The following is a 24,987-nucleotide window of genomic DNA, read 5'->3' on the forward strand; positions in this document are numbered from 1 at the left end:
TTGACGATGACACTGGAGGATGAAATTTTTCCACTCACCTGGATTGTGTGGAGTATTTTTGGATATATCAGGTCTTTAAAAACATAATAAAAGTCTACCAAAAATATCCCTAGAGCCCGTGACAGTAAAACTGCACTTAAACGAATTTCGAAATTTCGCATATGAAACAATACCATTTAACGATAGATACAATGTGTGTCAGGGTTTATCCAAGTCAGAAATATTTTTTGCCGGAATTTTTTTATTTTTTACTGGTGTGGCAAATATTTTAGTCAAGTTTTGAGCTGTTACATCGAGATATTTCGAAAATAGAACTAAAACGGGCAAATTAAAAAAAAAAAAAAGTAGTTCCGCGAAAAGGGTAAAATTTTATTGGCTTTATATATTAAAAATCGGTATGACAGATCTTTCTGCTACGATAAGAGTTGTCACACCAAATTTTCCTGAAAATAGATAAAAGCAAGTGCAAAATACTTGTAATTATTAAAAATATAAAAATTTATAAAAAATATTCCTGCCAGGATAAACCCTGGCACAGCTAGTCCATATTATACCTAACGTTAAATAGCATTGATTCATATCCGCTTAAGTTCTGGCAAAAATTACCGAATAGATTTACATTCCTGAAGTCGTTTATTGTTGACTATTTGTTTGAAATTTGATTCCTCATATCTCTAGCATTCGAATTTTTAGGAGCTTTTGTATCCTTGATTTTGGTCTACTCATCAAGAAATTTTAGAATATGAAGGTTTCAGAAAGTTTGCAGACGGCGGTTTAATGAAACAATAGTACAAATAAAACAATAAAAGTAGATAAGGGAATAAAAAAATTCGTTGAATTTTCCAATTTTGACACGGAATACTAAAGAAATGTATGCAACCTGATTCGAAAAGTTTCGATTTGAATAGTTTGTGTTATGCTAATTTTATTTTTATGAAATATAAACTTATTAATAATAAAGTGGGAGTAAGGATTTCAAATATATCACACAATTTTAAAATTCCCCCTGTATTGTGCGCATTTATACTTTTAAGTTGACTTAACATAGTGTGTGAAGAAAGTAGGAGAAACTATTACACTGCGAATATTTGGGAATATGTAGGGGAAGTGTGAAAGAGAGATGGATACGGGATGATGTTTGAACATCACAGCATGTAGGTCGCATTGCTGTGAGGACTGTTGAAGCACCACAAAGTCCCAGGTATGTCCCAAAAATCGAATGCGTGTTTTTTTTGTTACTTTGTTGTTATTTTATGTACTAACTTTGTGAAGAAAATCAATTATTTGGAAAATTCAATTATTGTCGTTTGTAATAATTAAATTTCCTTTCTCGTTTGTGGCTTTATGATATAAATTCAGATCATTTTAAATTAATGCTTTTGTGCGTTTTTATTTTATAACATTTAAAAAATTAGTCTTATTTCAAAATTTTTTTAAATTAATTATCAAAAAATTAATATTAAAAGAAATACATGATCATACTTTTTAAAATACTAACAATTTGTTTTTATTTGCTTTAATATAATTTTCTAGATGTGTAAGCATAATTAATGAGCGATTTATTTATTATTGTGCCAAAATTTTCTGAAATGAAACTTGAGTTTTGTTATTAAAAATAGTAACAAACTTATTTTGAGATTCTTTGCACATTGCGTGGTTACATTGTTTATTTAAAAACGATCATATTATACAACGGTTGTAGAGGAATCGGACTAAACTAGGAGCGAGTTATTTTTGTCTTCACATTTGGCTCATACTATGACGTATTTAATACAATTTTGTATATACTACATACATACACGTATGCATATACATAAAACAATATTATATTTATATATTAATGATTCTTTTTTTATTTAATTCAGACATCAAAAATAAGAATTAAAACTAAAAAAAAATATCTTTATAAAAATATCATAAATGTATGATCATTTTGACCCCTCAATAATTTATTTTGGATAAATTCACTAATTATTATTATTCGCATAATTGTGGCATCAATTTGTAATATGATACTTATAAATTATTTTTATAAAATTATTACTGATTTCAAGTTTTAATTTTATACTTAAATCAAAAATATTATTATTATTTTTTTTTTTAAATCATTGATTTTAAAATATTCATAATTTAAAAAAAGTAAATTGTAAAAACTGGTGTCCTTTTTTTAGCATCGATTAAAAGGTCATTTTCATTGTAAAATTACAATAAAAATAAATTTCGTATTACGTAATATTATATTTGAGGATTGTTTAAAAATAAATTCCATGAAAAATTTTGTGTTCTGGAAATTTTGAACGATGTTTTCTTTTTACTTCTTTTAGTGTGACGTGTTTATTTATTTATAGAATTATCTGTTTATTTCATATAGACCTTACATTTTCGATTTTAATTTAAAATTATTTTTGTGGTATACAAGTAATTCGATCGATTTTATTTATGATTTTTGCAATGAAAACAATATTGGTGTTGATAATATTAGGTCTTTTATGTCCACCTCTTTCAATTTTATTTTGTAATTCTTATTCTAAAAAACGTTACATGGAAGAGAAAAAAATGATATCCTCATGGATTTTGTAAATTTAAAATTTTTTTTTTTTTTTTTTATATCCAATATTTTTACTTTTCATCTTACAAATGAGATTTTTCCAAAGTTAATTTACCAATATTTGAATTTAATTATTTTTATATTATTTAAATATTATCTCTTTGGAAGAATTTCGAATATGATACAAATATTAATTGATTTTAATTACTTCTTAATTCAATGCAGTTTAATTTTATTGTTTAAATATCCCTAAGTAAAAAATTTAAATTTGTAAGAATTAGAAAATTACACGAGATTCTCTTATCTTTAAATGGTGTGTGTATATCCAAATAACTCATAAGTATTGAAAAAGTTTCCTGGTATCTTTTTAACCCCTAAAGCAAAAAAAGGGGTGTGATAAGTTTGACCGCTATGTGTATCTGGCTGTCGGTGGCATCGTAGCGCCTAAACAGATGAACCGATTTGGATTTTGTTTGTTTCGTTTGATAGGTAATTTAATAAAAAATATCATCACATAAAAAATATGTGATGATATTCAAAATCGGTTCAGTTTGGAGAAGGCTCTAAAGAAAAAGATAATTTAATGGATAGTGTTCTTAGATACGTTTCAAGTGCGAGTTTAGAGTTCCGTATCCCAAAATTTTTTCGGGGGGTTTTAAATTTTGTAAATTTAGCATATATATTACATTACTAATTTTGCAACCCAACAAAATCTATAATTACTAATTTTAAACACTGTAAAATGGACATTTTACGATCTGACAGAATCTGATATATTTGTATACTAAAAATAGACTTTGCTAATTCTCGACTGATATAAGTACCTTATTAAAAATTGTAAATACTCGACAATTGTAAATACTTCATTTTTTAAATCATGTACGCATAAAATTAAATCATTATTAAACCTTTTCCTGTCAACCACTCAACAAAGAGGAATTTTATAAGTTTTTAATTCTTTAAAAAGATGAGTGCAAGAAAATACTAGAATTACTTTTAGTCTTTTATTTCAACTTTAGATAGTATTTCTACGACCTTGACTAGAAGTTTCTGAAGTGCCGCCGGGAACAAAATAAGACCTTCACATTTAATTTGTAGATAATTTGTGATAATACTTGAAATCACGCGTTTGCATCATGGGGATTCCCGAAATGTTTTTACTTATTTATTGAGACACTAACTAACTAAATAATCGTGTTAAATACCAATATACCTAGGTAAGAGTTAAGGATCTCTTTAAATATAATTTTCCACTCAAATCTCGCAGTGAGATGAAAGAATATCATGAGTAAAAGCCCAGATCTCTGACCTTTGCCAATTTTTAGTGCCTTTTAAAAATTAAAAGACCATCAAAATATATGGAATTTTTCATCTTGTAGGCGGTTAGTAATTTTCCAAGCTTTTTGTATTCCTCCCTAAACGACAATGAATCTCAAATATTTATGTATTATCTACATTTTTAACTCTTTATAAATTAAAACAAAAAAAAACAAATTTCAATATTAATTTATTAACTACAACCTTGCACCAACTTCTTCTCAGATTTATAAGCTTTATTTAATTAACCCATAAAATATCTCTGAAATGTATTAAAGACTTGTTATTAACTTGTTGTTTTTACTGTTACAGTCGTTTTTCTTCCTGAGCCCGTTCACCAAAAGCCGCAATCATGGATGCCATTAAAAAGAAAATGCAGGCGATGAAGTTGGAGAAGGATAATGCAGCAGATAAAGCTGATACCTGTGAAGGACAGGCAAAGGACGCCAACCTCCGTGCCGACAAAATTAATGAAGAAGTCCGTGATTTGCAAAAGAAGTTAATTCAAATTGAAGTTGACCTTACCACCACCAAAAACAACTTAGAAAAGGCCAACAAGGAACTCGAAGACAAAGACAAAGCTCTCACTAATGTAATGTTAATGTGTTAGTAATTATTTTTAGTGTTTCATACCAGAAATCAAAAAATGGAATAAAGTATATGTAAATGGTATTTAGATATGAAAGTTTATCAAAAATCAAGCGGATAAAATCATGACAATAATAAATTGGGATGTTTGCTTACTTTGATAAGTTTTATAAAATGTTCAGTGTGTCTATATCCATAGGAGTTGACTAAAAGACAATTGTCTTTAAAACAGTTTATTCAATTTCTCCATTACAAGTTTCTGAACATTTTGTCGTCTGTAAAACGATTTGTTTGTGAAGTTTTTTCTGGCAAAGCAGAGATTGTTTAAATTTATAATTCTCCAAAAAAGTTTTCTTTCGCCCTCTTATGATTCAAGCTCTATCGATGGACACACAAAAATTAAAAACACAAATCATAAAAATTAGTTGTAAATTTCACAAGAAAAACAAGACGTTATACTGTAAGGCAAAGCTTACCAGAGAGAATAACATTTGCTTCTTGTAAACTGCGATTGATTTCATATTTTTAAAAAAATATTGGTTTATAATTGATAAAAAGTTTTCTAAAAAGTTTTCAGCTGAATGAAAGCTAATATTTATAAATGTAAGCTAATTTGCTTATACGTAGTTATAATCACAAACGATTAAGTATATGTCACCGTAAAATTCCAGAATTAATTTTAAATCCCATTTAAAATTATGACATTAATTAATGTCTTGTACTTATAATCGATTTTGACACGTATGAAACACTAAAGGTGTGAATTTAATGTTATAAAAATAATCTGTTTTCTGATTATAATTAAATTTCTTAATTATTCTAGGCCGAATCTGAAGTAGCTTCACTTAACCGTAAAGTCCAACTTATTGAAGAAGATCTTGAACGCTCAGAAGAACGTTTAGGAACCGCAACCACCAAACTTACAGAAGCTTCCCAAGCCGCTGATGAAAGCACACGGTTCGTATAAGTTTACTTTTCGAGTCAAAAAAATCAGAACTAAAATTCTATATTTACTGTGCAGTATGTGCAAAGTATTGGAAAATCGTTCCCAACAAGATGAAGAACGTATGGACCAATTAACCAACCAATTAAAAGAAGCCCGTCTCTTGGCTGAAGATGCTGACGGAAAATCTGATGAAGTTTCACGTAAGTTGGCCTTCGTTGAAGATGAACTTGAAGTAGCTGAAGATCGTGTAAAGGGTGGTGATGCCAAGATCATGGAGTTGGAAGAAGAATTGAAAGTAGTCGGAAACTCATTGAAATCATTGGAAGTTTCTGAAGAAAAAGCCAACCAACGAGTAGAAGAATTCAAGAGACAATTAAAAACAATCACTGTTAAACTAAAGGAAGCTGAAGCTCGCGCTGAATTCGCAGAAAAGACTGTCAAGAAATTACAAAATGAAGTTGACAGACTTGAAGGTATAATTTTGATTCAAAATTCAATTTTTATAATTTCTAAATTAAAAAATTTCCAATTATTTTTAAGTAGATTAATTCAAATTAAATTATCCAACTTAAATTTATTATATATATTTAAAGCTAATTATTGCTTTTAAAGTTAAGTCAGCAGCAACTAACCGAACACTAATAATAATTTTCAGACGAACTATTCCACGAGAAAGAAAAATATAAGGCTATTTGTGATGATTTGGATTCAACATTTGCCGAACTTACTGGCTACTAACCAAAATATTCTACTAAATATTTTTTATCTCTCTGTCTATTCCCCCAGAAAATTTAATATGATTTTAATTATTAATCTTAATATTACTTCAACAAATACCCATATTTCTCGAAAAACAAAATGTAATAAAATACATAAATACGATTCCTTCACCACCCCCACCCCTCTGTATTTAGGCACAAAAATTCACGATTTTTTTCCAATCACTCACTTGTAAATATTAATACGTACTAGGCTAATATATCTTCGAATACAAGTTTAACTTGGATACAAAAGTACTTTAAGCTTTATACAAAATATCCAGTCACTTTTTTAACCAACCTTGATTATCGCACTTCAATTTACTCTAATTAATATAGTGCTGAAAGTACTTTATGCTACGAAGTATCCAAAGATTACTGATCAATTTGTATTTTGTATAAACATTGTTAATAAACCTATATAAATATCCAAAGCATGAAAGCTTTACTAATGCTCTCTATTTTACTAACAAAAATAATGCACTTGTATATAAAAAAAAAAGAAAAATTAACAATCCAAACATCGCTTCTTGCTATCAAGTACTACTTTCAACTTCTGCGCCTTCTTAATAACCTCAGCAAATTGTTGATTCAGCTCAAATTAGCTATTATTATTCGTAAGTATAATCTAATAACAAATTTTGCAGGATTATATGAATGGCGTTTTTATTTACTAAAGTTTTGAGAATACACCTAACTAAAATTTATTTTATAATGTACAAATGAAAAAATTTAAATTGAAACTATAATTTAAAAGGTGCATGACAGTAGTAATTTCTAACTAATTTTTTTAAATATTGAGACCCCAGATCTTTCAACATCGTGTTGAGAGATCTTATTGAAAGAAGTCGGTTTAAGTAATAAATAATGAAGTTGAGTCTCGTTAAAAACTTTCAATCAAACTGGATGCGTTTCAGCCACAAAATGAAAAGATTTTTTATAATTATCTTAATCTTATTTAAGTACATTGCAAAAAGAAACTTTATTTTCGTGAGATGGAAGTCGAAATTGAAAGCAATGATAAATAGAAAGTAAATTTTCGATCAACAGGTATAAAGAATCGAATTATTTGCAAACATATTCTGTGGGTATAATTTAACGTCTCATGGTTAAAATATTTTATTAATTCTTTCATATCTGAATTGGGTAGCCCGAATATGAGCCACAGCAACTAAAGTCTTTGTAGAAAATTATAATCTCTACATTTTTTATTTGAAAATGGCTTTTGATTTAGTCTTTTATCTTTTTCACTTTCTTTTCGTGATTCTTTATACATGAATTGCTAGTAACAAAATTGAAATGGAAAAACTACTGTTCTTTCCAAAGAAAAATTATTTTCATATTATAGTTTTGATAAATATACCAGTCTAGTAGTTTCAATTTAGATTGTACTCCTACGCACCTCAGCCACCTAAATATATCTTGCACACGCCCAAACAGCGCACGTCCTTAATATACTTGTACAGTTGTCGACTATTTGTTACAAGTAAATTCAACATAAATGCACGCATCTGGCAATCAACATTACAAAAAGAAAAAAGCCAAGAAAATTAGTGATGTGTGCAAATTTTTAGGCCAATGACATTAAGCGATTTTTTTGCCAGAATGAATTGTTTAATTAATTAACACATGATTAAAATTCATGTACAACTTTTTATTTTTATTAAAAAATTGGTTTTCTTCTGCAACTATCCATTTGAAGAAAAAATCGCTATGTTACTGCCATTTTTTTACTTTTTATTTTACAATTTTCTAAATAGATTTTTTAACTAATTTATCAATTTTAAATAGTTTTTACACTATTTGCCAAGTGTTTAGAAAACACCAAAAATTATTACAAGACACAAATGATATTTAATGATATGCAACATTTGAAAACATGAGTGAATGACAGTATTATGTTATTACCATAAAAGTTCCACGTTAAAGGCTCAACAGTTAAATCTCCATATAAATAAAATCGAAGATTCAACCTTTTAATGCATTTATTTACACTCTTTGTGTTAATCAATATTTGGATTTATTTGAATTATTTCCAAAAGTTCGATGATGATAATTTTAAAATATATCTATCAAATTTAATCATAGGCCTATAAAGAGGAATAATGTTTTTCATTTAAGATATGGAATTATCCAGTGAATCTTAATGCTTTCATCAACTCATGTCTTCAATCAACAAATACTTTTACATAGAACACTTTAGAGTGAGGTATGACCTCAACACGTTGGTATTTACCAACGCGAATGATAAACATTTAGAGATTGCAAATTTAGTTTTAATTGAATGTTGAATTGGTGTAAACAAATTAGAAATATGTAAATGTTAACATTCAGTTTTCAATAATAATCACTATTTCAATTTTCACAGATGAATTGGGTCTTAACAAAGACAGATACAAGAGTCTTGCCGATGAAATGGATTCCACATTCGCTGAATTGGCTGGTTATTAAATTCTTTTTAAATCTTTGTCTTTTATGGTTTGAGGGAGAAGAATTATATTGGGATAACCTCAGCAAGCAATCATTATGCACTACATAATATATTTTAGGGATTTTACCATCTTTTTATCCTAAAAATAAATCAAACAACTACCTACTTTTACTATCAAAACTATCTACACTATTTTAAACAACAATGCATATACAAATATACTTTGCATATATATTTTATTTACAAATAAATTATATTTAATGTAATAATAATAATAATTAATTTAATTAAAATTGATATTGTTTTCTTCTGTTTCTTTTATAAAATTTATTTTGTAAGCTGCACAAAAATAGTGTTTTACTAATATTAATCAATTAATTGTAAAATTGAAAATCATATTTTTTGTTTGCAGTTAAAAAAACAACTGAAATACACAATAAAGTTATTTATTTAGAAATTAAAAGATTTTTATTCATGGCTTCTTAGATAACATTACCAAACATGAGGTTGCCAAGAAAGGAGAGATTGATAGGTAGGTACCGCTATCTTCCTCCCGAAAAACTCGAAAAAATTCATACAAATCATTTATTGTGCGGGATTGTTCGATCTTTCGCGTAAATAACTCTTAAATCGATCTTTCGCGTAAATAACTCTAAACTTTTATAGCCCCTTCTCCCGGACACATTGGCTGGTGACGACTTTGATTACCGTCAAATACAGATGTCGCGATAGAAATCATACTCCGGCCACTAGCCCGGATTTCGTGGCCTACCTATGCTTTTCGGCGTAACAGTAACTTTAATAAGCAACTTAATTATTTTTAACGCTACCAATCATGCTAGACAATGGCTTTTTTTTAACTGTAAAAACGGATACTAAAATTGAACCATTGAAAGAATTTTTCAAAAATATTAATTAGAATAAAAGTTATTCAAAAATTTCGGGAGAAAACCGGGAAAAGAGCACTTTTTTAGACATTTTCAGGTTCTAATGAAAAAAGGAAACTCTACGGCATCTCATTTTCAAACTAAAGGTCTAAACTATTGTTTGAAAGGAAGTTACACCGGTTAAAAATTGTACGTAAAAATTATATATAATGCCATGCCATCTGATGTTACCCCGTGTAGGATACTGATACTATAATTTTTTCCTCCCATTAGCTGCAGGTGCATTAAAATAATAAGTTTTTGCACTTATCACCGCACAAGCTTTTGATTTTACTTGAAAAATAAGATAATAATCTTTATAGAATATATCAACCTTTTATTTAAGTACACTTTCATCCAAATAATCAAATGTATCATTTTTATGCATTGCCTCTAAGGGATATAGTGTATTTTGACATATGATACTCTTTTGTTTTTAACTTGATTATGTGAACAATTAGTACATAAGAGATTCTTAATTTTAAAAGTAATTTTTGATCCATGTGTTTGTTTGTTTGTAACTCCCCAAATCTAATATTTTATTTATTTAATAAATAAATTCAATACCCCTGAAAGTAATTTGCTGTCTTTTAATTGGTCAAAGCTTACAGATTAAAAATCTATGGGAAATGAAAGTACATTTATTTATTTTTTCTGACGAAAATTTTTTAATTTTGTATTTTAGAACAATGAGCGTAAGCAAAATTCTCAGCAATTATCAAACCAACAGATACCTCTTTGCATCTTATGTATTATATATTATAAGCTTTTATTCTATTTTTAACGACCTACCTATTTAATTCAGAACATAGGTGGACACGATTTGAAATTTGAATATTGATACTCAAGCAAATTCAGGGTATTTAAACAATTAAATCAGCTACTTGTTATGACTACTTTTTTGAATTTCTATTTCAATCAATTAAGAATCTATCTTTCTTAAGAATTTCTTTTTATCCACGATTTCTATACATTTTTCCGAAAGGAATAAGCCGTCATCCATTATGGTTTAATTTACTTTATTATTAATTCACGAATTGGAACAAACACAGGATTTCTGATATTTGAGAGAAAACAAATAACATCTGTTTGTTTTATCATTATAACATCCCTGAGAACTGGTTAATTAAATTAATTGTGCTAATGAATTTTTTATACTAAGCAGAAAGTAAGAACTGGATAAAAGCAGAATGTTCTAAAATTACTAGTTGTATAACAAAAAGTTTTTTGCTTAAATTTTTTATCTATAAATTACCTCTGCTTTTGTATTATAATCAGAGTGTCCCAATCCACCCGTGCCCCCCACTGTAAAACTGGAGAAACAATTGTTCAAAAAAGTACATTTTGCAGAATTTGAAACTTTTTGCTCTATTGAAAAAAAAAATAGGAATTTCAGACCGACAGTGCATTTTCTTTTAATTGGAATACAAAAAATATAAAACTTTTATATCAAAATTTTTTTGAAAAGTCGAATATATTCATTAAAGTTTGTGGAGGTGAGACATACTCGACAGAAATTGTGAAATATTTTTATAAAAATATGAAAAGAATACAACGAATACAAATTTGTTGCAAAATAAGTTTTAAGGTTTTGGTACGATTCTAAACTTTATTTAAAATATAGGAATAACATTTTTCATCATTTCGACCCTCCGTGCAAAGCGACTAGGAGTGATAAAAATTTTTGAATAATATTCCAAAACGAGAGTAAGTAAATTTTTTTTAATAACGAGCTATTTCGGCTCCAAATTCGATAACTTTTCGCAGAGATGCAGTTCTTTAAATTTTTTGTAAAATTAGATTACTTTATTTTCTTCGAGTCTTGTGAAATTTAAATAAATAACTGTTTCATTAAGAATTTTACGTTCTTTAAATCGATAACAACTTTTTTTCAAGTAGTTTTTAGGGAGGAAAATCTCAAAATATTTATGTTGGGCTCACATCAGAGATGTTAATTTTTTTTGGACTCTAATCATCAAACTGTGTAGCTAGGTACCTCTCAAAAGTTGACCTTGTTTGCGGAAAGTGGATGTGTGAAAACCTGAGATGTCCTTAATGGATGGTCCGGTGCACCGTCTATTTATACCAGTGCAGTTTTGGTTGGCAAAAGTTTAAAATTTAGTATAAAGATTTAAGTAGCCAAATAAAATATTTTAGTTTTATTTCTTGTTTCATTCATAACAATGATAAAATTCAATAATGTTAATCTCTGTGTTCTGCTATTTTACCTACTTGTATTCCAATGTCAACAGCATTTTGGAGGTAATAAAACATATTTTATATTTTAAATAAAGGTATTAAAATTTTCAACATTCATTAAGAAATATAATATTTTACACTTATTGAAACAATCGGATAATGAAATTTTATTTTTAAACTTAAAAATATTGTATTAAATTATTTTAATTTTTTTATTTTAATAATTTTTTTTGTAAAATTTTTTTTTTCATTTTTCCGTGGATCCCCCAGCGGGGTCCACGGTTTTCCCCCTGCCCCCCATGACGTTAAAACTATATAAATGATAAGTGATAATAGTGACAATTATACAATTTTCCATTCGGTAAAAAAAACAGCTTGACCGATTTTGCTCAGAACCTTATCAGGTCTAAGTTACATAATTATACGTTAAATGAAACTGGTCCCATGTCAATATCATCATTTGTTCTCGAGATATGCGAGACGAAAATTGAATCCGAACATACATACATACATACATACATACATTCATACATGTGCACACACGAACATCCTTTTAAAAACCATACTATTCGACTCTAAAAGCCTTGAAACATGGAGATAAGTCTAAATTTTTAATTTGCAATAACGGACCCATTAGAATAACTATCCCACGGGGTAAAAACAGGTGCTTCCAGATTTGTAAGATTTGTAAGTTACCTTTATATAATCGGGTTTGTTTAAGTTAGATAAATGTATTCTTTTCTACGAATTTTATTTTTGAATAAATATGCTTGACCTATAAACCTATACAATGTATAAGTAAACTCATTTTTCAATTCGATTACATTATAAGTAATTCAATATTAAGAACATAGAATGATTTAATCATAAATATTAGTAAAAAATATTAATTAAAATTGGTTATTTCTAGGTCGACCAGGTTCTCACACAAATGGAATAAGTGCCAAAAGTAAGTAGGTATATCTGGGTAACGAAGCTTATTTTATGATGTGTATATAATAGAAATATAGAAAACTTTATTGTCAAAATTAGAAAGAGAAAATTAGAACAATTGAGCACCGCATCTCCCATGAGCAATACAGTTTTGATATGATGGATTACTCTAGAAAAATAGACATGATAGCTAGCTATAGGTTATGACATAATATGGAACTAGTGTATGGATTATCTATAGCCACTCTATTAGGTTTTCAATTACGATTCCAGCGCCAAAATGTCACAATTATCAACCATTATCGTGGCTAAGACAACCGCTTTTTGTGTACAAAATAGATAGAAATTAAATCATCGCCACAGTTTGTATCTGAGCTGAAATTTCGACGCCATATTAACAGTGTATGGGTTTCAGCACCAGGCTGAAACCCATACACCAGGCAGCTAGTTGAACGACGCAGTTTAGTAAAAAGGCTAGGCTGTTAATAGAAGGGCTAATTTTGATAAGAATATGTAATCATATAATGTTGTTCTTTCCGTTAGATTATATGTGGGCTGCCAAAAACCTCTTCAATCTGTGGGTATTCAACGTCTATTAATAAAACCAAACCATTCCGTTGGGTACGTTGGTCTGGTTGAGCTAGCACGATTAGGGTGTTTTTTTGCCCCCTTTTTTAAATATAAATGTTGCTGGTTGGTTTACATTTTCACAAAAAGAACTATCTTATGATGACATATGAACTTATTTAGATACAATATTCTATTTTATTTTACAGTGTGCTCAATTTACGGAGAATCGGTGTATGTTCTAACCAAGCCTGTCTTTAATATTCTCGGAGCTGTACCACAAAAGATTTCACAGTGTGGAGTGAAGAATCGTCCCTTAGTTTACGGGGGTATGGACGCTCACGGAAGGGAATTCCCCCATATGGTAAGCAATACGAACATATCCTATTTTAACTTATAGAAAGTAACTGTTTTCATTTCAAAAATCGAATTATATTATATCTTTACTTAGTAGATGAGAATATTTACGGAAACATACAAACATAATAAAAAAACGAAGTTTGTGTTTTTTGTACGCTTGGATTACCAAAACTGAAGAGAGATTTATCATAAATAAATATGTAGCAAATTTATTATTCCGGAATTAGACGGAGGTACTTGAGTTTTAAGTATAGTTCAATACTAATTATAAGAAAAGATTAAAGAAATTTTACTAGGATTTCTCATTTAGCTCTTTTATATTTGCAATAATAATAAATCTTTTTTAAAAGAATTTACAAAATTTTAGTTAATTTGAAATAAAAGCAAAACAGCATTTTTGTTCCCTATAAATGAAATATATCAGAGTTTATTAAGTTAAGCCCCAAGTTTATAAAGCATAGAAATATTGATCCACAAATAAAGTTTTGGTATAGATGTTTTAAACCACCTAATTAGTCCATTTTCGTCTGTTCATCTGTATGTCAGTCTGTCTGTTATCATGATAGCTCAAAAACGAAAAAAGTTATCGAGCTAACATTTGTATAGCATAATCAGAACGTTAAAAGTGATTTTGTAAATGAGCAACATAGGTCAATAAATTCTTGAGCATTTTACCGTTCAACATTTTACTATTTCACTCCAAAAATCCGCATATTTTTTTTTTGTCAAACATCTATCTTAAAACACTTGGGTATTTGAGACAAATATATTGATACCTTGAGATCTATTGAGCCATTTAGAAGATATGAGGTAATAAAGAAATGCACAAGCAAATGTACATACATAGAAGGTACGCGTGAGAAACATAACCACTCCTTGACAGTCGGGTAATAAGCATTTCTTATTAAATTTTGTTAAAAAAATACCAAAATGTTTAATTGCATTTTTTAGGCTTTGATTGGTTATGATGAAGAAGATAAGTGGGGTTGTGGTGGTTCATTAATCTCCGACGCATGGGTTTTGTCTGCAGCTCATTGTGCTTATTCGCTCAAGTTCGTATAATATTACTCATGTCTCTTAATACAACAAATAGAACGACCAATTTTTGTTTTGACTACCAATTTTCTCTTAATTTTAAGTGGTAAAAAAGCCAAATATGTTCGACTGGGTGAATTAGATTATGCAATTGATAACGATGATGCTGATCCTCAAGATTTCCACATTATTCAAATTGAAATACATCCTGAATACGAAATTTCAAGTTCTCCCGTTCCGGTTTATAACGACATAGCGTTATTCAAACTTAATAAAAAAGCTACATTTACTGCTTATGTACGTCCAGCATGTTTATGGACGAAATATGATATTTATAAGTCCAAAGCTATAGCAACGGGATGGGGTCACACAAGCGAATACCCAAGTAGATCAACAACACGCTTGCAACAAGCAACATTAAGTTTAATACCTCATTCAGAATGTGATCTAGGTAGACTTACAGGGTATACAGCGAGACGTTTATATAAAGGAATTATTGACGAAATACACATTTGTGCTGGTGCTGGTAAAAATGACGTGGACCTGAAGGATACATGCACGGTAATTAATTTCTATTTATTATTAACTCTTTATAAAAGCAGTATTGCTCTTCTTCTAATGATTAGTCTAGTCAACAAGTTCAAATTGGTAAAATATAGAAAAATAATTGCCGTAAAAATACGTGTGATAGCTCGTTGGATTCTGAATGATGTCTAGAAAAATGTGCCAGAAGTGTTTTTCAGCACATACAAAAATTTCAAAAGTTATAAGCTATTTCGTTTTTCGCATGTATAAAATTATAATTATTGTTTTTTTTAAGGGTGATTCAGGAGGTCCTCTACAAATAATTTCTGAGACCGTCAATTGTATGTATGATATAATTGGTATTACATCGTTTGGGAAACCTTGTGGAAAGAGTCGAGTTCCAGGAGTGTATACAAGAGTTTCAAGTTATATTCCATGGATAGAAAGTATTGTATGGCAATAATTTAATACGATCCCGTGTTCCAAAAGTTTATACAAGAGTATCGAAAGGTACATCCCATAGGTAGAAAATAGTGTATGGAAAAATAATGTTTATTTTAAATATCTGTTAGAGTAAAGAAATTATTTATGTTATTTTTTTTATAAAATACAATAAATTTATATGTCAATGAAGTGTCGCTTATTTTGTATATTAAACCTACCCCAATCGTCATGATAAGATCTCTAATGCACTATTCTGAAAGTGAAATGATACAAATTTATCTACAAAAAATTAAAAACCCGACTGTTAAATAAAATCTGAAAAGAAAGTAACAAGTCCAGTAATTTATATTGCGATTTTAACTGTCTTTTTAGTTTTGTTTACTATTGGTTAGTTATAACGCATGCGAAAATAAACGCGTATCATTATCCTAGACCGAGATAACATTAATTTAGCGATAATTTATTCAGTGACTCTCAATAGTAACAATAAAAGTAATAATAGTAAAATAATTAAATCGTAAAATTAACCTTTTAAATTGTTTTGCACGAGGGTGGGTTAATTAGAAATATGTTTTGACTGTGAAAAAACTCCAAATGTTAAAGATTTTTTACAGTCAAAATATTTGGCTGTAAAAATCTGCCACAACCAATTCCGGTTATTTGTAGGTAAGTATTAAATAATTTCTAAATTAAATTCGACAATAAGAAAATTTTTAAAGCCGTGTTATAGCCACAAAATTCGTGTTATTAGCCTTTATTTGTACTATCAAATATGAGGTCGACTGAATCTCCAAATAACTCGAAAAGTTCGGGTCATTATCAGCTATCGGGTCCGAAACCAGAAGTTGAAAAACTATTAAATTAATATAATCTGGTATAGCCATTTACTTAAAAAAAAAGAAAGTACTTATATGAATGACCTGCGCTTCCGGTATCCGCATAAATTTTACCGAAAATCATGTACCACATTTTTTTTTTTACAATTAAAAATGCCTCTGCGATGAAAGACATCTCTGCGATGAAAATATATGGTAGATTTCATTATTATTAAATATAAAAAAATATTACTAAAAAATAGAAGTTAGACAGCCGCTTTAACATTGCTTAACATATACAAACCACAGAAATTGATGACAAAATCTACCTTACCCCGGAAATGACATAAAAAATGTATTTTTGCTTAACCTCATATATAAAAAAATTGAGAGCAGCAAAGCTTCATCAATGAAGTCATATTTCTTCCTCATTATATATTTTCTTTCAAGATGATCTAGATGATATTTAAAGATGATCATTATTGAAATGGGATTTCCAAATTTTTTTAAAATATACAATATTTACATAAAATAACGATAAGAAGAGTTGGAAAGCTGACACGTTCAAAAGGAACATCCATAACACTAACCCAACAGTACCGATTTTCAACTCTCTAACTTTATATTAGACAGCTGTACTGAAGTTTAAATGGAATACCGTCAAATTGATGAAATAAGCCCCCTTTTATAACATTGACCCGCTTTGTAAACAACTCTTTTAACGGTTTAGCTCATTTGAACAAAGGGTGGTCGCTGTGGATGTCCAGAAGTAATCGAGGGAAAAAAATTATATAGAGTGATCCAAGTTATAACAGCAGGACTTCACAAATGGTAGCTAACGTTAAAATAATGATAGTTTCTCAATACTTAGGATATTATTGAGAATATTGCCAAAAGGGGTGCTTAGAAAAATTGGAATTTCGGCACACAATGCTTCATGGAGCATTTTATAACGTTATTTTATTTAAAATAAACTCAGTGACGTTAGAGAATTTTTTATCAAAACGGTGTGATGCGATACTATTATCTATTTTCTAAACTAATATCTATTTTCTAATTTAACAATTTCTAAAGCAATTAAGATTCAAATTCCAAAATTTCAACACTCTATAAATATCCACAAAAGGGAGATTTCTCGGCTATAAATGTATTGAGAAATTATCATTATCTACCGTTTGATAAAGTCTGTATGTCAGACATCTCCAAAAATGTATAAATTGCGTTCTGGGGAGTCACTCGATACAGTTCATAAGTCTATATTTTCAGGAAAAATGTGACTAAAGATTTAGTATACTACGCTTCGACTAGTATAGAACTCCTACTAATACATTCAATTTTAATAGTTGTATTTCTTGATTCAATTCGTAATGATAAAGTTAAAAAAATTTAATATTTGTGTTCTGCTATTATACATATTTGTATTTATTTCCGTAATACAATGTCATCTATTAGAAGGTAATCAAATATAATTAATTGAATTTATATTAGGTTTTTGGTAGTACATACTATAATACAAAATAATAATTAAAAAATAATACAAAATAAGTTACTTATTGGTGTATGACACCAGTTCGAAAAATTTTGAGCTAAAATAAAAAAAAACTTCTACTCATACACCAATAATAAAATATTTTTTATCATTTTGTAATTATTTTTCGAACTTACGAATTACATCTCAAGCTAAATGAGACCTTATAGTCTATATACTCCGTATATCACCTTATAAATAAATAATGTAGCTTTCTGAGTTCGTGGATATTTATAAAATTTTTCTAGAGCATCATTGTTTGCACAAACGAAGTATGTCCCTACGTAGTTGTAAACCATTAGATAATTGTGAAGAGGCTGTTCAAGAAAAAAATCATGAAAAACATCTTACACCTCAATTACGTGATTTCTTAAACTAACATTTTTCTAGGGCAATATTGTTTGCACAAACGAAGTATGTCTCTAGGCACTTGTAAGCCATTAGACAATTGTGAAGAGACTGATCATGAAAATAATCATGAAAAACATCTAACACCTCAATTATGTAATTGGAATAATAAAACGCCAATAGTTTGCTGTCGAAATACACATCCAATTGAAACACAAGAAATAACAGAAATAGAGATTCTTGAAACTATAGAAGAAACACGAAAAATAAAGATAGAACATGCAGAAATAATCCCAAAACAGAAAAAACCTCAACTAGAGGAAGAATTAAAAATGGAGACTGACAAAACAAATGGAATTAGTAGAAAATGTAAGTAGTGGTATATTTCGCTTTAATGACTGATACGTCAAAATCGTACTTGTTTCGAAAAATAAAAATTCATCTCAGATTATTAGATGGTATTTATAGAGAACTTAAAAGTCTTTACTTTTAATTATTTTATGTATAATATTTATCGAGTCTTTCACATAGAATGAAAGTATTTCTGATACCATTTATTAAACTTTTTAATCCCAGGCTTTTTATGTTTAGCAGGAACTTGATAGAAAAGTTGGGAAAACTTTTTTTCATTAATAATAATTTATTGTTAAAAAATTTGATTGAAGTTAAATTCGAGGAATAGATTGGTAATTATGTTCATCCTTAATTCTAATCATTTCAAATTCACTTTTTTCAAAACAAAAAAAATTAACTAAAAGTTATATATATATATATAGATGTTATACCTATTCGTTAACTTTTTTATACATTTCAGTGTGCTTGTATTATGCAAAATCAGTTTATGCTCTCAAGTATCCAGTTTTCAATGCTCCTGGAGCTGCACCACAAAATGAATCACAATGTGCTGTGGAATATCGCCCTTTAATTATCGGAGGCTCTGATGCTAAGCCAAAGGAATTTCCACACATGGTAAGCAATGGGAATATATTTTATTTTTCAGATTTATATACTCCATAAGACTTTTTAATTTTATTTTCGAACTTCCCAGAAATCTTTAATACGTTCAAAATTATTTCGACATGAAACGTAATAAATTTAATGCATTTCTTTATTCCTACAAACCTTAATTTTTAATGAAAGTATACAATTATGTTAAAGACGTTAAATAATGATTTGTTCTAATGACTTGTTTGTTAAAATCTATACTTAATAAAATGAGTGTTCATATATTTCGCTATCTCTATTAGAATAACGAACAATATCGCCGAAAAAATGAACGTCATGTAGTCAAATGACGCATCATAATCTTATTTTTTGTAATAACTATTGAGAGATGTTTGAAAAATTTAAAATGCATCTATTTCTTGTTGAAATATATAACTTGATTTTGTGCTCTTAAATGCAATGTTTCCAAATGAATTCGAATAAAGAATAGGAGCTTGTAATTTAATTCCGAAAACAATACATATAAACCATATTATGTTATATTAACCACTTAAAAATCATTGCCAGACTATTGTGTAGTATATTTTTTAATCAATTCAATTCTTTGTAGAATATAAGATATTACCGAAAACCGTCTGCCAATCGGTTGTCTCTCATTATTGTTTTTGATGTGTAACGCGCACCCGCCCGATTGTTGTATATTTTTTGAATATGTAACACTTTATGTTACATGTTATGTGACACATTATATGCGACTCTTGTAGGGCTCGCTTACTATTTTTTTGCACGATTTGCAACCGTTCATGCACTGCCGACACACTCATGACTACATAAAGTTTCACATTCAGAATTAAAAAACTATTCCTGTTAGACTTTATTCAGTCATTTCATTATTTCTAATGTTATTGCTAGGATTATACCTATAAACTTGAAATAGAATGTTAATTATTAATAAAATTGAACGTTATTTACAGATTTTTTACCCAATAAATTTTCCCATCAATTTGTATGAAAAAAGTACCATAAATTTTTTGTTTAGGCTCTGATTGGTTATGGTGAAGAAAATGAAATCGAATGGGGTTGCGGTGGTTCATTAATCACCGAAGAATGGGTTTTGACAGCAGCTCATTGTGCTTATCCATCCATGTAAGCATACAATTAGGCTAAAAATACACATAGTGTATTTTACTGTACCGTTCATTTTCCACGTAGCTCCATTTTAATTTTTCAAAATTCGTAATAAGAAAACATTGGTGGTTATGACTGACGTTGCTACTCATGGTTTTGTTGCTTTTTGGTTAAAACTGCGGTGATTCACTGTTCTTCTTTAAGAAATTTTTTTGACCGGGATTTTTTTTAAAAGGGTTGTTTTTGTGTCGAGTAGTTTTTACGGGAAATGTAATGACCGAGTTTTGATGTCAGATAATCAAAACTGCTTTTGAACAGCTTCATTGGCAAATAGTACTTTTGACTCTTATTTCAGTCAAAAGTACAATTGTCGAAAGCATATTGTTGAAAATGGTTTAAAGCCGAAATTGTGAAAGTAGTTTTGACCGGTTAATACAGTTGTACACTTATAAAAATAGAAAGAAGAATATTATATTACATTATAACAGAACAGAGAACTTATAATTGTGTAAATTTTATGACTGTAATATCATAAACAGAATGTTCGATTTGCATCTAGGCATAGATATCACGAGTATAACAGAATACATGCATTAAGCAATGCATCTAAGTGAAAGGTATTATATACATGTGTTGAAGCATCAATATGCGTTGAGATAGTTGTAAGACGCTTGGAGAGTGGGAGTTTCTTAGTTGTATAGATGAACTGCAACAGATAAGCTACGATACAAGTCATACTCGTGATATTTATATGTCTAGATGTAATTCGAACATTCTGTATAAGGCATACTATAGCCAACGGCGATAAGTCCATGGCGTAGCTACGCCATGGAAATACTCAGGGAAGCACTTCCTGACACCTTAAAACGTCGAGATCTGATGAAAACTCGATTTTGGCAAAACGGGGTGAAAACAATAACTTCCCTATTTTCTTAGCGGGAAGTTAAAAATATTTAGACATAATTAATAGACTTTTATAATAAAATTTACCACCAATATTTTTTTTCAAGGGGTGAAGCAAAATTTGTTCGATTGGGTGAATTAGATTTGCAAAATGAAAATGATGATTCTGAGCCACAAAATTTTATTATTATTCAAATTGAACAACATCCTGAATACAAAGAAGAATTGAACTTTTATAATGACATAGCATTATTCAAACTTAACAAAAAAGCAAAACTTACTGCTTATGTTCGACCAGCATGTTTATGGACGAAACGAGAAATTAAAAGCTCCAAAGCTATGGCAACTGGATGGGGACAGACAAGCGACGTTCATATGACACAAAGTTCACATTTACTCAAAGTAACATTAAGTTTAATACCTCAATCAGAATGCAATCATTATAAAAATAAAATAGATTATGAGAAGAGCATTTGTGCTGGTATAAGTAAGAAGGATAAAAGCATTAAAAATACATGTCAGGTAATTTCTTTATTCAGTCTAAAAAATTTCGCATTAAGGATGTACGAGTAACAGAGTAATTTTGGATAAAAGGCTAAATGAATTCTGGAAATTTTGGGGGAGGTTGTCCGATTATTTAATTAAATAAAGTACATCAAAAGTAGGCATATTTAACACTGTTCTTATGGGAAAAAGGTAGATGGATGATGATATGTATAAATTTTTCCAAAATTCCACCATCAGTACAGAAGCAATAACTCCATTTCCTTCGATAATTCGCTAAAAATAATCCAACGTGCATTTTTCCGAATGCACAAAACCTTGTCTTATTAATAATATTTTCTTCAAGCAATTCAGGCAATTTAGGATTTATGATAATTTTTTTACCAGCTTCGATTTTGTCCTAATTATCATAGACGTTTTATGTGTATGGCAATACCTTGTTTTCACATGCAAGGCTTTTTATAAAGAAGAATAGGAGAATAATTTGCTTTTCTAGTTTCTTCTTCTCCTTCTCTGAAATTTTTCTTTCCTTTTGTCAGCTCTATCGACGGTCACGCGAATATATACAGTCTCTGTATTGGTGAAATAATTTGATAAATATGTAATATTTTGTTGTCTTTATTTATAACAAAATGGGTTTTTTAGTATTGCCTACCCAATTAAATCAATTTACAATCAATTATTGTTTTATGATAATTCCTTCTATATTCTAAAATGACACGTACTTTGTTTAATGAGTTTGATTGGTCTGTGAATGCACAAATCCTTCTTTACCCATAGTCACATCTCCTGAATAAAGTTTCAAATCGAAATTTGGTAAAGAGCTTTTCCATTTGTCTTGATAAGCTTAATTTACAGGTGTAATTGTCTGCTATTAATAAAAGAATACCTGTATATGTATGTCTATGTAATAGATTATATGAAAATATCAATGTGTATATTTTTAAGGCTGATTCAGGAGGTCCATTACAAATATATGCCGAAGACGTCAAATGTATGTATTATATTATTGGAATTACATCGTATGGAAAAGTATGTGATTTAAGTGGTACAGGAGTATATACAAGAGTATCGAACTATATACCATGGATAGAAAGCATTGTATCGATAAAATAAATTTGTAATTTTAATGCTCGATTGCGTGTAACTATTTTATGTTAAATATAAACTTAATTTCTCGACCTTTTGTTAAAAATTAATTTTTTTAATGATCCTGTTCTCAAAATTTTGATGAAATTCGGCTCCGTTTTTTTTTTGGTCCTCTAAAATTCCCCTTTCACTGCGCAGACTAGCCTTATGTAGTTTATATGTATTAGAATGATGCATTAATTATTATTGGAAATTAAATAAAATATAGTATAGTATTTTAACGGGTCGTGTGCTTAATGACAAAGAAAATGCCTTATTCCTCAATTTACGCAATAATATTTTACTGGAATTGAAATATATACCATTAATTGAAATATCTGGGGTCGTTTCACCAAGTTTTCTTTAATATTTTTAATTCTAAAATTTTAAAACGATTTGAAACAAAATTTATTGTATCTATAATGATTACCGATTAGCAAACAGGATAAAATATCTTATGAACAATGATTCATATTATAACTCATTTTAATATTTGAGTTATAATACTTTGCATATTTGTACCAAAAAACCGCAGGTCATTGCCACTTTTTAGAATGTAATCAAAATTATTTAAAAAATTCTTGTTTCCAGGAGATTTTCTCACCACATCCTCTGTATAAAACCATACGCATTACTAAATGCCCAATGTGTTGCTTTTACATCGATTTTATTTTATTTTTTTGTAATAATACAGTTATTTCAGAGATGTACATTTTTTAACTTATCCAGGCAACCCTAACAAAAGTTTGGGAAATACTTTTGCGTTAAATGTTGTAATATTGTAAATACCTAGTTTTTTTGTTTATAGTTTTTATTCTAGCATTAAGCATTTGAAGTACAACTTATCGAATTTTAAACAATTTTCGAGTTGTAAAAACATAAATTATATTACATTAAATATGATACAATTAAATATTGTTAATATTTGTGCTCTGTTGTTATATATAATATGTGTGCTAAAATCCGCAATTCAATGTCAATTATTAGAAGGTAATCAATTTTATTACAAAATTTTAAGATTAAATTTTTAAATTTTTGGTAAACACTATTTATTTACGACAATTATTAATACTATTTATTATTCGAGATCACAGTCTGTTCTTCGTGGAAAAATTATAAATTATATAAATCGCCAAAATTATAAATCATTCATAACTTTCTCATAAATAAGAGATTGTGATTTCAAACCAATTGTCGCAAATAAGTAATTATTACGAAAAATTATTTTTTATTGCATTGAATTTTTATAAAGTATCGACTGAAATAATACAAATTAATTATTTGTTTCTCAAACCATATCCTCTGTATAGACTACCTGCATTACTAAACGTCCAACATAATGCCTACGTGCAATTTTTGAACAAAAATTAATCTCTTACTTATATATTAATTCGATTTGCCCACTATTAAAAGTGAGACGATATTGCGGCAATGGCATTGAATCATTATCTATTTTCCACAATTATTAAGACGAAAAATTTATCTAGAATAAACTAAATCCTAATTCTATGTATTTCATGATACAAACATATCAATTTGTTTATACACTTTTTCGAATCATATTACAATTATCTTCTCTTTAATTGTAAAAAATTAAAAATTAAAAACAATTGCTGAATGTGAGCCTCATGTGCTCAGAGCCTCCAAAAAGTTAAAGGCAGCACTGTTCTGACAAATTTAGTCTTGTCACCAGCACTTCCAGATATTATAGAAAACAATTAACTTATACAGTTTCAAACTCAAAATCCTTTACGCTCCTTGGTGTAACAAAAATTTTGGGGCCGTGTGGGTGACTATTGACTACTTTCACCCAGATTATATGATAACAACTTTGTAATGCTAGGTCTAGTAGGGTCTATCAGCTCATGTTTAACTTTACCTTTAGACCTTTAAGAGCAGCCTGTATAATTACTGAGAAATTTAATCGTAATTATAATTTTCAAAACATTTTTTGTCGGCGTATGGACTCTGTTATGATAGGAGTAATACCCGAAATAAACATTCTTAAAACTGAAGTAAAATTAAACATAAGTATTGTCAAAACGGAAGAATCACCAAAAGCAAAGTTTGACGAACCAGAGGAAAAGCCAAAAACAGAAACATTGGAAGTA

General features: G+C 28.8%; 3 protein-coding genes across 4 annotated transcripts; all 3 read left to right on the forward strand.

Annotated features, from left to right (window-relative positions):
• Positions 1-1,112: 1,112 nt before the first annotated feature.
• Positions 1,113-8,700, forward strand: LOC123299239 (tropomyosin-1). Of its 2 annotated transcripts, none has more exons than XM_044881561.1 (5): positions 1,113-1,201; positions 4,178-4,457; positions 5,277-5,410; positions 5,475-5,872; positions 6,055-6,199. In XM_044881561.1, the coding sequence occupies exons 2-5, from the start codon at positions 4,218-4,220 to the stop codon at positions 6,135-6,137; spliced, it is 855 nt and encodes a 284-aa protein (XP_044737496.1). In that variant the 5' UTR covers positions 1,113-1,201; positions 4,178-4,217; the 3' UTR covers positions 6,138-6,199. The 2 variants fall into 2 exon arrangements, with proteins under 2 accessions (XP_044737496.1, XP_044737495.1); XM_044881560.1 differs by lacking the exon at positions 6,055-6,199 and adding an exon at positions 8,526-8,700 and having other exon boundaries at positions 1,114-1,201.
• Positions 8,701-11,669: 2,969 nt separating this feature from the next.
• On the forward strand, positions 11,670-15,697 carry LOC123298071 (serine protease snake-like). The gene is made up of 6 exons (XM_044879968.1): positions 11,670-11,776; positions 12,624-12,662; positions 13,423-13,577; positions 14,525-14,625; positions 14,713-15,169; positions 15,429-15,697. Exons 1-6 carry the CDS (start codon positions 11,698-11,700, stop codon positions 15,594-15,596), a joined length of 999 nt encoding a protein of 332 aa, XP_044735903.1. The 5' UTR covers positions 11,670-11,697; the 3' UTR covers positions 15,597-15,697.
• A 2,049-nt stretch (positions 15,698-17,746) lies between these two features.
• Positions 17,747-22,885, forward strand: LOC123297822 (serine protease snake-like). The gene is made up of 6 exons (XM_044879616.1): positions 17,747-17,847; positions 18,311-18,637; positions 19,083-19,237; positions 20,253-20,359; positions 21,352-21,766; positions 22,697-22,885. Exons 1-6 carry the CDS (start codon positions 17,760-17,762, stop codon positions 22,862-22,864), a joined length of 1,260 nt encoding a protein of 419 aa, XP_044735551.1. The 5' UTR covers positions 17,747-17,759; the 3' UTR covers positions 22,865-22,885.
• Positions 22,886-24,987: the final 2,102 nt, after the last annotated feature.

This window comes from Chrysoperla carnea, chromosome 4 (assembly GCF_905475395.1).
Source record: "Chrysoperla carnea chromosome 4, inChrCarn1.1, whole genome shotgun sequence".
NCBI lineage: Eukaryota > Metazoa > Arthropoda > Insecta > Neuroptera > Chrysopidae > Chrysoperla > Chrysoperla carnea.

What these genes read in the sequence shown, in the direction of transcription:
- LOC123299239 (XM_044881561.1), top strand. Translation starts at nt 4,218, where the DNA reads ATGGATGCCATTAAAAAGAAAATGCAGGCGATGAAGTTGGAGAAGGAT. An exon ending in GCCGCTGATGAAAGCACACG is followed by an intron (nt 5,411 to 5,474) that starts GTTCGTATAAGT and finishes TTTACTGTGCAG; the next exon opens with TATGTGCAAAGTATTGGAAA. An exon ending in TGAAGTTGACAGACTTGAAG is followed by an intron (nt 5,873 to 6,054) that starts GTATAATTTTGA and finishes AATAATTTTCAG; the next exon opens with ACGAACTATTCCACGAGAAA.
- LOC123298071 (XM_044879968.1), top strand. Translation starts at nt 11,698, where the DNA reads ATGATAAAATTCAATAATGTTAATCTCTGTGTTCTGCTATTTTACCTA. An exon ending in ATGTCAACAGCATTTTGGAG is followed by an intron (nt 11,777 to 12,623) that starts GTAATAAAACAT and finishes GGTTATTTCTAG; the next exon opens with GTCGACCAGGTTCTCACACA. An exon ending in GAAGGGAATTCCCCCATATG is followed by an intron (nt 13,578 to 14,524) that starts GTAAGCAATACG and finishes TGCATTTTTTAG; the next exon opens with GCTTTGATTGGTTATGATGA.
- LOC123297822 (XM_044879616.1), top strand. Translation starts at nt 17,760, where the DNA reads ATGATAAAGTTAAAAAAATTTAATATTTGTGTTCTGCTATTATACATA. An exon ending in CAAAGGAATTTCCACACATG is followed by an intron (nt 19,238 to 20,252) that starts GTAAGCAATGGG and finishes TTTTTTGTTTAG; the next exon opens with GCTCTGATTGGTTATGGTGA. An exon ending in CATTGTGCTTATCCATCCAT is followed by an intron (nt 20,360 to 21,351) that starts GTAAGCATACAA and finishes TTTTTTTTCAAG; the next exon opens with GGGTGAAGCAAAATTTGTTC.